Source organism: Capricornis sumatraensis, chromosome 17 (genome assembly GCF_032405125.1).
Source record: "Capricornis sumatraensis isolate serow.1 chromosome 17, serow.2, whole genome shotgun sequence".
NCBI lineage: Eukaryota > Metazoa > Chordata > Mammalia > Artiodactyla > Bovidae > Capricornis > Capricornis sumatraensis.
The window spans coordinates 61331754-61344655 of record NC_091085.1 but is presented as its reverse complement, the minus strand read 5'-3'; the positions used below and the strand labels follow the sequence as shown (position 1 = coordinate 61344655).

The window sequence follows — 12902 nt, the reverse complement described above, 5'->3', positions numbered from 1 at the left end:
GCAGGCTAGACCCAAAGCTTAGAGCTTCCTCAAAATGCTCCGTGAAGATCAAAAGGCATGATACCCAGAAAGCTCCTGGGGCAATGACTGACACATACTTGAGCAAGCTGGGCTTGCTACTTGATAAGAAATGTGAAGGATGGGGGCGGGGGCTCCCTTGTGAAAGAGAACCATGTCAGCATCACCCAAACCAGAGAACACATCCTTCCTTTAAGGCAGGAGTTTCTGATCTCTTTTGTAACCTGAGTCCTTCTCTCAGGGGAGTTTTTAAATGAGTAAAATAGAACACATCATATTACAAAGAACCCAGTTACCTTGAAATGCATGTATTTTTTCTAATGGTGATACTATATGAAATTCTTTGTTAGCACATTAAACTGTGAGAACTAAGAAGTAGTTTAACAACTACTGTAATTTTGAAGTAGTGGTGAGTGTAACTTTTTTTTGAGATATCTACAAATACTCTATTGTAATGTAGACACATCTGTGAATTGACTGCAAAATCATGGGTGCTGCTACTATAACTTTAGTTTGTTACCTACATTCATAACTGAAGGAAGTGCTAAAACTAAGTTAGAGGTTAATGAAAATGAAGATGTAATCGTTTGCAAAATCACTGCAGATGGTGATTGCAGTCATGAAATTAAAAGACGCTTACTCCTTGGAAGGAAAGTTATGACCAACCAAATAGCATATTAAAAAGCAGAGACATCACTTTGTCAACAAGGTCGGTCTAGTCAAGGCTATGGTTTTTCCAGTGGTCATGTATGGATGTGAGAGTTGGACTGTGAAGAAAGCTGAGCACCGAAGAATTGATGCTTTTGAACTGTGGTGCTGGAGAAGACTCTTGAGAGTCCCTTGGACTGCAAGGAGATCCAACCAGTCCATCCTAAAGGAGATCAGTTCTGGATGTTCAGTGGAAGGACTGATATTGAAGCTGAAACTCCAGTACTTTGGCCACCTGATGCGAAGAGCTGACTCATTTGAAAAGACCTTGATGCTAGGAAAGATTGAAGGCAGGAGGAGAAGGGGACGACAGAAGATGAGATGGTTGAGTTGGCATCACCGACTCAATGGACATGGGTTTGGATGGACTCTGGGAGTTGGTGATGGACAGGAAGGCCTGGCATGCTGTGGTTCATGGGGTCGCAAAGAGTTGGACATGACTGAGCGACTAAACTGAACTGAATCTTTTGCTTATCCAAGTTTATGGACTTCTTAGATTCTTTCTGTGGACTGCAGGTGACTGTACTAAAGACTATTGGCCTCACCTCCTCAACTACTTAGATAGGAACTCAAACAGTACAGGGCTGCTCCTTCATCTAATATTATCTAGAAAAGGCCTACCACACAATCTGTATCCAGTGCCAAGCTGCTGAGTCTCATGGATTTTCCTGATAGACAGTCACATTGATTGCAAATACTCGGTTTTCTCCTTTCAGTCTTTGTACCTCATGTTCCCCGTCCTATCGCATTAGCTGGGATCTTCAGTACAATGCTGATTAGAAGCAGCGATGATGGACAGCCGTACTGTATTATGCTCAATACTCATGTGTTAATTTATGCTATTGCATAATTGGACTTCCCTGGTGGCTCAGACGGTGAAGACTCTGCCTGCAGTTCGGGAGACCTGGTTTACATAATGGGATGTAAAACACCTGCTACATGCCAGACTCTCTGCTAAAGATGGTAACACAATTGAGATCTTCTCCTGTCCAGTGAGAAGACCAAGTAGTCGAGGGATTCCAGTGAAGATAGCAGTATTGAGAACATTACTAAATCCTCCATATTTGCTGACCAGCTCCCTCAGGATCCTGATTCCTAAAAAAAGTATGGGAATAGGTCCCTGCTGGTGGCCCCAGCCTCCAGGACATAGGTCAGGTTAGCAGCTGCAGGCTTTTCCAGCGTGGGTCAACAAAGCAACACGTGAGAACAGTAATGAGTGGAGCCTCCAGCAGGGGTCAGCCAGAGGGTCCAGCCAGGGGCAGCATTTGATCCTGGCCTTGTTGGGGCCTGTCTGTTCTGCCTCAAAACGGTAGTCAGGACTAGTTGTTGAAGCCAACAAAAAGAGGATTGCAGCTTTGAGGTGGGAGGCACCTTAACCTGTTCCCTTGCCCTCTTCCCTTCCCCGGCCCTCAGGGAGTGAAGACAGGCGAGGGCTGGGAAGTACAGTTCCCACACCCTCTCCACTCGGTCTAGCTGGCCCTGGGGGTGGGAAGGGAGTTTCTAATAAAATATAAAGTGGAAGTTTAGAATGGGCCAGACTACGCCCCAGGAACCAGGATGGCTCTCCTGTAGTAACAAAATGTAACTGAGAAGGCAGATCAGACTGAGCTGTTTTAAGAAAGCCTGCTCCCCGCAGGAGACAGGATTGGGAAGAGCAGAATCAACAGAGGCTACTGGAAAGAGTATCTCTGTGCTAGGCAGCACACTGAATCCTCAGAACCTGTACAGATGCTACCTTACATGGCAAAAGGACTTTGTAGACGTGATTAAGTCAAAGATCTTGAGAATATTGATTGTTCAGGTGGGCCCAGTATAATCACAAAGGTCCTTTTAAGAGGGAGGGAAAGGGTCGGATGTAGAGAAGAGATGTGATGATGAAAGCAGAGGTCAGGGTGATTAGCCAGCAGTCGAGGAATGCAAAGAAGCTGGAAAGGGCAAGGAATGGATCCCGCCCCAAACCCAGCTCAAGTTTTCAAAAGAAATACAACACAGCCCTGCCAACACCTTGACCGGCCTGGACCTCTGACCTCCAGTGCTTTGCTGTTGTGTTATTTTTGTGTTATGTTAAGCCACTAGGTTTGTGGTAACTTGTTACAGTGGCCACAGAAACCTAGTAACAGTACAATTCCAGGGAGTTGTGACTGCCCCCACCACCACCACCACTACCAACTAAACCAGGAGCAGGAGACGTGTAGAAGAGATGCCTTCAGGTCTTGGATGTTTGGGACTGGTGATACTTTGGGGGAAGATGGAGGCTAACAGAGTAACTGAGACCAGTGCGAACCATCCCAGAAAGGTCTGGACAGAGTCCTGGGGAAGCCTGGGAGAGGGAGGGTCCGCAGGGGAGGAATGGTGCAGCTGAGCCAGGGGCAAGGGTGCGCTCAGCCTCCAGGCCAGAAGGCTCCTCCCTCTTGTCAATACCAGCACCCCCTCTCCACCTCCAGCCTCATCCACTCCGCTAGTCCAGGGGCTTTCTGACAGCTTATAAATTGGCCACCCGCTTAGGGCATTCTGCCCACCTTCCACCCCCTGCCTACAGACACTGTGCAGGGGACACTCAGCTCACGCTTAAGAAATCAGGAACTGGGGAGAGGGATTGGAGGGAGCGAACCGGTGCCAGCCGGGCTTCACCGAGTGTGTGCTGGGGAGGGTGTGGACCCGCAGGCAATACATCCCTGTCAGAGGAAGGAAGTGGCTCCCTACTCCTGCCCCTCCCCGTAGGGTCTCCGGGGCCAGGATTCTCGAGATTCGCCATTGGCTCCCACGGACGGGACCTTTGTCCGTCTGCGGGATTGCAGGCGGCCCAGGCCAGGCTCGGGCCTGAGGAGCGGGAGGGGGCCAGGTGGGGGGAGGCTAGAGACCAGCGGGGAAACTGACAGACAGGCAAAAACGAGGGCAAGGGGGCCGAGAGCCGGGCCGGAGCTCCCCGCCGGTCGCGGACTGAGTTAGAGGGCGGGCAGCAGGAGGGGGCGGGAGGAAGAAGCGGGCGGGGCGGCCCTGCAGACACCGAGCTCGCAGTTGCTGCGGTGGCTACGGGCAGGCCGGGCGCAGAGTAAGTGCTCCGGGGCTGGCCCGGGGCGCGTGGCCCTTTTTCGAGCCCTCCCAGCCCGAGCCGAGCCTGCCGGGGACCCCCAGCTGGATCCCAAGGATCCCCGGTTGCCCGCGGTTCTAGCGTTTCCCAGCTCAGGGCAACGCGGGAGGGCAGTGCTAACCCAGGGCCCCCCTGTAGAGGGGAAGGACAGGAAACAACGCGTGCACCTCACTTTGAAAACGAGGGTGTGGACGAAAGCTACCCTTTTGTATGGAGTGATTCCCTGGGCCAGGTGCCTTCACTTCCTCACATGCCATGAAGCAGCAGCAACAGGTGAGCTAGGTACCATCCTTGTCTCCCTCTTACAGGTGAAGATACCAAGACTCAAGGAGGCCAAGCCACTCGCCAGGGGGTTACACCGCCCGCAGAGGCAGAGCCGGAACTCACCCAGGTCGGTGTGAACACCTAAGTTCTCTTACTCATCAGACCTGCCCTGCCTGGGTCCTACACCCTTGGGAGAGGGCAGGGAGAGACCAGTGCTGGGAACAGGGGAAGAGGCCAGGGTGAGCCTACCTGCTCATCACTGCAGAAAGAACTTTGTTGACAGCAAATCCTTCACCTGGGTAGGGGGCGCCAAGGAATAAGAACAGTGCTTTGGGGCCAGGTTAAACTCCAGAACAGAGAGGAGGCATGGTGCAGCCCCCTGGTCTAGAAACTCCCAGGCCTGTACCAGCACCCACGCTGGGCACAGGGCTCTTTGCAGGTTTAGTGATGGGACTTTGATTTTCCATGCCTCAGTTTCCTTGTCTTTTTCCTTTCCTTATCCTTGACCTCGGGATTAAGCTTGGTACCTGCCTTAGAGCCTTGTTGAGAAGACTATGTGAGATGGTTGGTGTGAAGGCCTAGCCCAGTGCCTGACTCAGGCTAGGCCCCGTCTCCACCCGTCTCTGCCCATCTGAGAACACTTCTCTGTCCTTCAACCTCAAGTCGCTCAGAGCTGTCTGAGATCTGCAGTATTTTCGGCAACCCCACCAGCAGCTGAAAGCTTCTTGAGTAAGACCAAGGCTGGAGGGCCGCGACACCTTCCTCTCTGACTTAGAAGGAAAGGCCAGCAGGGACAGGGTTTTGAAAATCTTCAGGCTGAGGCTTGCACAATTCCAGAACTGCCCTGTAGCTCCTCAGCCCCAGTTTAGCAAGAAGGAGGAAGGCCTAGGGTATTCTTACTCCAAAACCTGCTCTTTTCTTAACCCCCCCCATCTTGGCTAGCCGCAAGTCCTGCGCCTCAGCATATTGTGAATCTGGTCACTCCTCTGCATCCCCACCTTGACCCACAGACCCTCAGTACTGTCTTCTGAAATCTCTGCACAGCCGGGCCTTGAGTGATTCCTAACTCTTCTCCTCCCATGCTCATTCCTCTGCTCACTGCAGCCATACTGGTGTCCTCTTCCTTCCTTGGACATACAAAAAGCTCTCTCAGGGTCTGTCCACAGGCCCTTCCTTCTCCCGGTAATACTCATCCCTTCCATCTTCTTGTGACGTATTTCCTTGCAATTCAGAGATCACCATGAACGTCACCTACTTGGAAGCCTTCCCTGCCCACCCCAACCTGCAGGAGCCACTCTTTGCCTGCCCTTTGTTGCATTACTGTTCTTCCTTCCAAGTAATGTTATCTTGCTTATGTGTTTCTTGGCTAAAATGTCAGTCTACCAGGGCCCAGACTTTTTCTTGTCTCTTCACTTCTCTTCCCCAGAAGCCGGGGCCATGCTTTGCACTGAGTTGTCGTTGTTGTTTAGTTGCTAAGTCGTGTTTGACTCTTTGTGACCCCATGGACTGTAGCCTGCCAGAGTCCTCTGTCCGTGGATTTCTCCAGGCAAGAATACTGGAGTGGGTTGCCCTTCCTTGCTACAGGGGATCTTCCTGACCCAGGGATCAAACCTGTGTCTCCTGCATTGGCAGGCGGATTCTTTACCACTGAGCCACCCGGAAAGCCCCTTGCACTGAGTAAAAGTTCTGATAACTTTGTACAATTGCAGGCAGTGTGCACAACCATTACAGTTCTGCTTCTCATTGCTTAACAACCTTCTTTCTACATTTCTACACAAACCTCAGAATTGTCATTCCTCCCACTGCCTTCTTCAGCTTTTCCCTACTATGGGACCTAGCCGCTATTTCCAGGTTCTAGCCATTATCCAACTTTGCTTAAAACAGTGTGATCCAAATTGCACTTTTATTTTCTTGCTTTCAAATTTCATTTTAACTTTATTTTATATTGGAGTATAGCCAGTTAACAATGTTGTGATAATTTCAGATTCAAATGATTTTTGAGTCACAGTCACCAAACTGGTGTGTTCCAGTTAAGGGCCATCCTAAAGGCATACATCACTTATTACCAGGTGGCTGTTTAGAAAAATTATCCCCAGCATCGTGTGCAAGTTTCCCTACAGTCCCTTGAGCATGGGGCTTTTTTTTTTTTTTCTCGTTTTTATTTTGTCTAGTATAATGGGGAGGTCATGGCACGTTTAAATTTTCCATTGCTTGAATGAGTGAATCTGGGTGTTTTTCTATGCATGCGCTAGTTCTGTTTCCTGTCCTGTGGAGGAAGGAAATCTCCAGGGTACCTGAATTTTTCCCTTCACCTTCACTTGTGGTGGTGGTTCCACTTGAGCCCCATCTCTTGAGAGCAGGGTGAGGGCCCCCAGGGGCTGGAACAGGAACACACCCAGGTGAGCTGTGCTGGTTGCAGAGGCTGCTCTGCCAGTCAACCAGCAAGAAACTGAGAGTCCCTTGTGCCCTGAGCATGCTACCGTGGGGAGAGAAAGAACTCTTATTTTATTTTATTTTTTTAAGTCTTTGTGATTTTTTTCAAAATTTTAATATTTTTTAAGTTATAAAAGTAGTATATGACATATAGGCGCTTCCCTGGTGGCTCAGATGGTAAAGAATCCGCCTTCCAATGCTGAAGACCAGGGTTTGATCCCTGGGTTGGGAAGATCCCTCGGAGAAGAAAGTGGCAACCCACTCCAGTATTCTTGCCTGGAGAAACCCATGGACAGAGGAGTCTGGTGGGCTACAGTCCATGGGGTTGCAAAGAGCCAGACACTACTGAGTGACACAACGTATAAGGTTATTCATTGAAACACTGGGGCAGCAAAAGATTGGGAAACAATCTAAATGTTGGTTGCTAGTGGGAACTACACACGCTCCCTCAGGGGAATCCCGCGCAGTCAGCTCAAGGCTGCATTTGCTCTAGAATATCCTGCGAAAGTCTCTGGCTCACTGTGTTAGTCTCCTGTGGCCACTGTAACAAAGGGTCGAAAATCTGATGGCTTAAAAGAACAGAAATTTATTATCTTACAGTTCTAGGGGTCTCTCGCCCCAAATCAGTCACGGTATGGCGAGATCAAGGTCTTGGCAGAGCTCTGTTGCTTCTGGAGGCTCCTAGAGGGGAATCTGTTTCCTTGCCTTTACCAGCTTCTAGAGGCTGCGCTTATTTATTTCAAAAATTTTTGATTGGAAAGCTTTGCAGTGTTAGTTTGCAGTGTTCGTGTCTGCTGTACAGCAACACCAATCAGCTATCTGTATACACCTACCCACCAATTTCACTCTTGTAGGTCATCACAGAGCCCGGAACTGAGCTCCCTGTACTACACAGCGGCTTCCCACAAGCTATCAATTATATCTCTTTTTTTTTTTTTACTCATAACCACGTTCCCTCAATCTTCAACACAGCATAACATCAAATCTGACTCCAGTCCCTGCTTCTGTCATCACGTCTCCTCTTCTTCTGGTTCTCTCACTCTACTTGTGAAGACCTTTCTGATCACACTGGGTCCACCTGGATAATGCCCCATCTTGACGTCCTTCATCTCATCACCCTTTCAGAGTTCCTTTTGCCATGTAAATGGGCACATTCACAGGTTTTGGGAATTTGGACCGTGCATCTTTGGGCAGGGCATCTTTCAGCCTCCCACACCCTCAAGGGAAATAAGCAAGATTCAGAGCAGTGTGAGAGCTCACATTTAAAGGGGAAAAAAAGAATAAATAAGACTGTGCTTGGGAAGACATAGAATACCTCCAAGGGCTACATGGGAAACTGATAGGAGAGGATGTTTCTCGGAAGACCAGGAATAGAAAGACTTATCATAGTATATCTTTTTGTGTCTAATTTTTTACTGTATATGTCACCTACATTAAAAATAAGCTTTAAAAAGTCACACATAGTCATTGTAAAATTTCAGACCTTTCAGAAAGAAGCCAAGAGAGAGAAAATACCCACCATACCCTCAAATCTCCAGCAGTAACCACTGTGAAGAATTCGGCTCTATCCTTAACAGATTTTTTTTTAATGCGTATATCATCTTTTCACGTGGATGGGATCATAGTACGCTATAAAGTGATGGGAGACTTGTTACATTCCTCACATCTTTCCTCATCCACCTATGGACATTTGACAGTACCGGATGTACCACAGATGTACCGTGACTGACTTGACCAGACCCTCAGTGGTGAACATTTAGTTAGATTCCTTGCTGCTTTCCTGAGCAGTCTCAACACTAACACGTCTGCCTGGTTCCTAACTGGAGTGAAATGCACATCAAATTAAATTTTTTAAAAATTAAGTTTTAAAGTGAGCAGTGTCATTTCATACATTCCTGATGTAGTACACCTACCACCTCCATCAAGTTCCAGAATATTCTCGTCACCTCAAAGGGAAACCATGTCCCCATTAGGCAGTCACTCTCCTGTTCCCCTCTCCCCCAGTTCCGGGCCACCACCAGTCTGCCTTCTGTCTGTATAGATTTGCATGTTCTGGATATTACACATCAGTGGAACCATGTAATGTGTGACATTTTGTGTCTGGCTTCTTAACATAATGTTTTAGAGGTTCATTCACGTTGTAGCATGTGTCAGTACTTCATATCTTCTTTCTTTTTTATTAAGATATAATTGACACACAACGTTAATTTCAGGTGTACAACATAATGATTCTATAATTTGTATGTATTGCAAAAGTACTTCATTTCTTTTTATGGCTGGATAACATTCTGTTATATAGATATAACATCTTTTACTTATCCATACATATGATAATGGGCATGGATTGTTTCCATCTTTTGGCTGTGAATATTTTTGTGCATGTATTTGAGTGCCTGTTTTCAGTTCTTTGGGTATATATGGTCATCCTTCTACATATGGCTTGAACTTTACTATTTACTGTTTTCAAACACTATTAAGCAAGTTAAAAATAATTTGTAAGAAAGTGTTGGAAAGCACATAGTAAGGCAAATGCTGGCAGGATGACAGATCTGGACAAATGTTTTCTTATTTTCCAGATCCTGAGAAGACAGGAAAATGGCCACGTGGAATGAAAAGGTAAATTAATTCAGATGGACTAGCAGAGTTAATGGAGCTCCCAGCCTTGAGAAGATAATTGTTTGATGTTTCTAACAGGATGGAGGGAAAACACGTGTTCAGGGTGCTTGCACCATACCAAAGTGTTTAAAGTCAGAGGTGAAGGCTATGGGAGGAACCTCAAGATAGCCTCAAAATCAGAAACAGACTGTTCAAAGCCCAGCTCTGCATTTTAATAGCCCTCTATCCTTTGGTCACGCCCTTTACTTCCCTGAGCCTCCAGTTTCCTTATCTGGAAAATGGAACCAAGTTACCACCCTTGCTCCTGAAGGCTCGTCCAGAGAAGTTGAGGAGACCATCGCTAGGCTGATACTGAGCTCATCAGGACTCCTCCTGCCCACTTATTTTACAGGTAGAGACACTTGGGAACAGAGAAGGAAAGCTACTTGCTCAAGATCACACAGGAAGTGGCAGAAATGGGCTTCCAACCTAGCCTGATGGCAAAGCGAATGCTCTGCCTGCTGTATTGTGTGGCTGTCCAGAGGAGGGCTAATAAATTCTGTCCTTGATATCTGGGGCGCAGACTTGTTGGATTTGAAGAGACATTGGTTGTGAAGGGTAGGGCAAGGTGGAAAGGAGATGTTGGCTTCCATTTCAGCTGTTCTCTTGGAGTTTCTAGGGGCCTGGCCGGGTGGAGTTGTCAGGGCAGCACCAGAGGCTCAGGGTAGCAGCAGAGTAATGGGGCAGAGGACCATGGGACAATGGTGATGATCTTGCATTTTGTCAAATCGGTGGCCCCTTTAATTGTAAGAGTCTTTCTGATTAAAGCTGTTTACAGTGTGGGAGGGGGAAGTGACCAATGGCCCTTACAACATGCTAGCAATTCTGATTTCAGAAATGTTGAAATAAGGGGAAAATGTCCATCTTTGCATTAATGAAATTCGGTGGCATTTCCAGTAGAGGATGACAATCGCCCTCCGTATTGTTGTGGCAATTCCTGATAAGATACCGTAGGCTTAGTGCCTGCCACCCAGTAACAGGTGCTCCTTGAGTTCCTGCTATGATTACTACTCACAGAAAGGCAAATGGAACGGTTTCCTTCGTTTATCGCTCCCTACTAAGCAAAACAAAAAAAGCAAGCGGAAATTCTCAGTGATGGTTATGCTGTGGTGAAACTGGCTCACTGCTACATCTCACGAGGGGCTGGATCAACCCACACAACTGCTGGAAAAAACTTGACTGGGTGTATCAGGAGTCATGAAAATGGTCATAATCAAACCTGGTCATCTCACTTACGGGAAAGGAAGCAACCCACAGAAAGGCAAAAGTATCATTTACAGCACAATTTAGAAACGTATGTGTTTCTTAGTCCATAAGATGCCCTTGATTGTAAATGCACCATTATTTCATGTGCTATGAAGAAAAAAAGGGCCCTCCTGTTAACTGTGATCTAATGTGACACAGCACTGACATTGGGCAGTTGGAGGACAGATTTCAGAAATGTTAAGATGTGGCCTTTGAATTGGTGATAAAGATGCTGAAAATGAAAAATCAGAAAATACAATAATGAGAGCACTGTCTTCTGTGGTTAAAAAACCTTGGCCATTAAAAAGGCATAAGTCTGATGCATATAAGTAGTAAGGGGAAAAAGATACAAAGTTGTGTGCAGCCTTGGATTATAATTGTAAAAGATTAGAGAGTGAGATGGATAGATAAGTAGATGATAAATTTGGTGTGTTGGAATTATGAATTTGTCTTTCCTCATGTTTTCACAATAGTAATACTAAAAGAAATACATGTGGAGTGACAGTCTGCCCATTAGGGTGAATGACAGCAGGTAAAACTTAGGGGTCTGGATGGGTCAGGGACAGGGCACAGGAGTGGGGGTGAAGACATGAAACATCAGGGCAGGCAGCGTGTTGGAATGCACAACTAGGGACACACCTCAGGGGAGCCCTGGGGCTGGGAGCCTCTCTTTCATCTCACAGAGGCCAAAGCAAGGGGTGGTCCCAGCCGCATTGTTGGGCAGCTAGGGAGGATTGGCAATGGCAACCCACTCCAGTACTCTTGCCTGGAAAATCCCATGGACCGAGGGGCCTGGTGGGCTACGGTCCTTCGGGTCACTGAGTCGGACACGACTGTGTGACTTCACGTTCACTTTTCACTTTCATGCATTGGAGAAGGAAATGGCAACCCACTCCAGTGTTCTTGCCTAGAGAATCCTGGGGACAGGGGACCCTGGTGGGCTGCCGTCTCTAGGGTCGCACAGAGTCGGACACGACTGAAGCGACTTAGCAGCAGCAGCAGAGAAGATTGGACCAGGGCCACTTGTAGCAAATAAGCCTCTTACTGGTTCTAAAACACATTCCTTTTAATAATTTACCTCAATGAAGTTAATTATGTTTTTTAAAAAATTGTTTTAATAGGATTGCATTTAGGAGCTATTTAATCATCCAGCCCCCTTTAGCTTTAGGGAGCAAAATAGCTCTGTTGTAGGAGAAATGGGTGGGGTTTTTAGCCATGGTTCACTCCTGATCTGCTGTAGCCAGCTCTAATCAGAGGGGCCCTCAGCAGGCTCTGGACACCTGCCCTCCTGAGAGGCCCTCCCTGCCCCTGCCCACCTCTCCGAGCCTCCCTTTTCCTTTTTTGTAAAATGGGAACAGTGAGAATCAAACAAGATAGCGCCTGGAGAGCACGTAGCAGTGTGCCGTCCTAATACACAGGAGCTGCTGACGCCGTCATGAGGATCAAGTGGGTTTTGGGCCATCAGCTGACCCAGTCCTCAGCTCAGTCACCTGTCACCAGCCACATTGGGCAACTTGGTTGCCGGGTGTGCTTAGAAATCCTTGTGGCCCTTTGGCACCTTTCTCATAAGGTGTTTGGAGGTACCAGGTTCATTCATGATGCTGGTTCTTGACCTTGACTGCACAATGGAGATCCCAACCACCCAGGCCACTCTCAGGCCAACTGAATCACAGTCTTGGGGCCTGGGAGCCAGGCACTGGGGTTTGTTTGTTTTTAAATCATCGAAGTGGTTCCAGTGTGCAGCAGATCTGAGAGCCATTGGTTAAACTGCAGCTGCACTGGCCTCCTTCCAAGGACTGAGCCACAGTGAGGCAAGAAAGAGGGGCACCCTGAACTCTTGTTTATCTTGTCTTTTCCACAGCTGAAGCATCACTAAGATGCTGGGGGATGGGGTGGCCCAGATGATTCAGTCATACTGATGATAGGTCCTAATTTCTAGCTGGGTAACTATATATTTTTACTTCTATGCTTTCATTTCTTTCTATGCTTTCAAAACACAAATAGCAGCCTGACTTATGCTTCCCAGTTAACATGGCCAAATCACAGACTCAGGGCAGGACTGCCAGCTTTCCAACAGCTATCCTCTCCCTCCTCCAGGGAAACAGACAAAATATGTCCTACTGTACCCATGTGTTTCAGACTCAACCCATTGGTGATTCCTGAAATCCGTTAATGGGCTTCAGTCAGCCTCTTAAGAAATAGAACAAAGTGGAGAACTTTAAGTCTCTCACATATTAACTTTAAAGTTGATTATAGAATGTATATATGTTAGCATGTCCTAAGTGGCAGGGTATAAAATGTGTTTCTTATTGAGTAACACCGGACTGAACTCCCGACTCAGTGAGTCCAGAGCAGCGTTTAGAGGGGTCATGGAGGAGGGAGGGGATTCTGGGCCAGGCAGCCTGGCTTGGAATCTGAGCTCTGCATCTCACTGGCTGTGTGACCTGGGGGCAGGTTGCTTGGCCTCTCTGTTCTCAGTCTCCACACC

At 47.5% G+C, this 12902-nt stretch overlaps 1 protein-coding gene across 1 annotated transcript in view; it reads left to right on the top strand.

The window, feature by feature from the left end:
- Positions 1–3509: 3509 nt before the first annotated feature.
- HVCN1 (hydrogen voltage gated channel 1) overlaps positions 3510–12902 on the top strand; it is a 31646-nt gene continuing 22253 nt past the window's right edge. Inside the window, exons 1-3 of the mRNA XM_068989669.1 lie at positions 3510–3568; positions 4126–4208; positions 9091–9130. Coding sequence (XP_068845770.1) covers positions 9110–9130 — 21 coding nt within the window. The 5' untranslated portion in view covers positions 3510–3568; positions 4126–4208; positions 9091–9109. The remainder of the gene's footprint in view (positions 3569–4125; positions 4209–9090; positions 9131–12902) is intronic.